We start from the raw sequence: 1,975 nt of genomic DNA on the forward strand, positions 1-1,975 counted from the left end.
CCCCCCCCCCCCCCCCCCCCAACGGGGGTTGCAAGTCCCTTGCACCGTTACTTTGGGGGTCGTGGGCTGGAAGTTTTGGGAACCCCTGGTCTAATCTGACGATCTCATGTTACACCTCCTTACCTTTAGTTAACAACCCGGTCACGTGTATGGCCCTTTAAGAGTTTCACGCATCTGAGTTCAGGTTTTTAAAACGTCTGGTGCCACTTTGCTGCGTTTCCACCTCAGGCCTCTTCACGATTATGCTCCAGTTTGTTACAAAAAAGAAAGAAAAGAGAAGCTGCTGATGAAAAGGCTGCGAGAGGTTTTCCGTCCCCTCCGCCGAGCTTAAAGCCGCCGTCATGCCCGCAGCCTCTCGGCTTTCTGCTGCAGCCGACAGCCGCTTTCACGCCCCTCCGACGGACAGGCCCACTTACAAAATCTGTCTAGTTTATTCTTGCAGAAGCACATTCTCTTTCAGAATAAACTGTCAAAAAATAAAAGCAGATAAAACACAAGAATACATTAAAAAAAATTTAAATAAGCTCCACCAGCGCCGTCTGTTCTTCTGGTTTCCTAGCCGACATGTGACACTGACCTTTCCCCTCTGTCCTCCCCTCCTCTCCTCTTTCCTCCTTTCCTCCTTTCCTTTCCTTTCCTCTTCTTTCCCCTCCTTTCCTCCTTTCCTCTTCTTTCCTCTTCTTTCCTCTTCTTTCCTCTTCTTTCCTTTCCTCCTTTCCTCTCCTTTCTTTTCCTCCTTTATTCTCCTCCTTTCCTCTCCTCCTTTCCTCCTTTCCTTTCCTTTCCTCCTTTCCTTTCCTCTCCTCCTTTCCTTCTTTCCTCTCCTCCTTTCCTCTCCTTTCCTTTCCTCTCCTCCTTTCCTCTCCTCCTTTCCTTTCCTCCTTTCCTCTCCACCTTTCCTCCTTTCCTTTCCTCTCCTCTCCTCCTTTCCTTTCCTCCTTTCCTCTCCACCTTTCCTCCTTTACTCTTCTTTCCCCTCTTTCCTCCTTTCCTCTCCTCTCCTCAGGTGTGGTTTAAGAACCGGCGGGCCAAGTGTCGGCAGCAGCAGCAGAGCAGCAACAGCGCCAAGGCGAAGCCCGTGAAGAAGAAGTCGTCTCCGACGCGCGAGAGCACGGGCTCAGAGAGCAGCGGCCAGTTCACGCCGCCGCCGCCGCCCAGCTCCTCCTCCACCTCCACCACTTCCTCCTCCACGTCGGCCTCCTCCTCCGGGCTCGGCGGCGGCGGCGGCGCTCTGCTCGGCGCCCCCGCCTCCGTCACCGCCCCGGTGTCGTCCATCTGGAGCCCGGCGCCCATCTCCCCGGCCCCGGCGCCGGCCGCGCTGCCCGACCCCGCCGCCCCGACGAGCGCCTCCTGCATGCAGCGCTCGGCGTCGTCCTCCGGCGCCGGCGGGACGCCGTCCTACCCGGTGTCCTACAGCCAGACGACGGCGGCGGCGGCGTACGGCCAGGGTTACCCGTCCTCGGGGTCCGGCTCCTACTTCGGCGGCGTGGACTGCGGCTCGTACCTGGCGCCCATGCACTCGCACCCCCACCACCCGCACCACGCGCACCAGCTCAGCCCCATGAGCGGCGGCGCCATGTCGGGACACCCGCACCACCACATCGGCCAGACGTCGGCGCACCACCACCACCACCACCACCCCCACCACCCGTCACACCACCACCAGGCGTACAGCACGCCCGGCCTCGCCTTCAACTCCACAGATTGTCTGGATTACAAAGAGCAGACGGCGGCGGCGGCGGCTGCGGCGTCGGCATGGAAACTCAACTTCAACGCCTCCGACTGTTTGGACTACAAAGACCAGGCGTCCTGGCGTTTCCAAGTGCTGTGACCTCGTCCTCCTCCCGCGGTTCTCCTCCTCTTCTCTGCGTAGAAAGACGTATTTTTTGTTGTTGTTGCTGTTGGTGATTTTTACTTTCTAGAGATTTATTTTAAAGAAGCCCCCCTCCCCCTGCCCCCCCCCCCCCCCCCCCCC

The 1,975-nt window shown here is 58.7% G+C and overlaps 1 protein-coding gene across 1 annotated transcript; it reads left to right on the forward strand.

Annotated features, from left to right (window-relative positions):
• The first annotated feature begins 341 nt into the window (after nt 1-341).
• Nucleotides 342-1,858, forward strand: LOC117952209 (homeobox protein OTX1-like). Its single transcript, XM_034884347.1, has 2 exons — nt 342-428; nt 1,007-1,858. Exons 1-2 carry the CDS (start codon nt 342-344, stop codon nt 1,829-1,831), a joined length of 912 nt encoding a protein of 303 aa, XP_034740238.1. The 3' UTR covers nt 1,832-1,858.
• Nucleotides 1,859-1,975: the final 117 nt, after the last annotated feature.

The sequence above is a fragment of the Etheostoma cragini genome, chromosome 2 (genome assembly GCF_013103735.1).
Source record: "Etheostoma cragini isolate CJK2018 chromosome 2, CSU_Ecrag_1.0, whole genome shotgun sequence".
NCBI classification, from domain to species: domain Eukaryota; kingdom Metazoa; phylum Chordata; class Actinopteri; order Perciformes; family Percidae; genus Etheostoma; species Etheostoma cragini.

What these genes read in the sequence shown, in the direction of transcription:
- LOC117952209 (XM_034884347.1), top strand. Translation starts at nt 342, where the DNA reads ATGCCCGCAGCCTCTCGGCTTTCTGCTGCAGCCGACAGCCGCTTTCAC. An exon ending in CCACTTACAAAATCTGTCTA is followed by an intron (nt 429 to 1,006) that starts GTTTATTCTTGC and finishes TCCTCTCCTCAG; the next exon opens with GTGTGGTTTAAGAACCGGCG.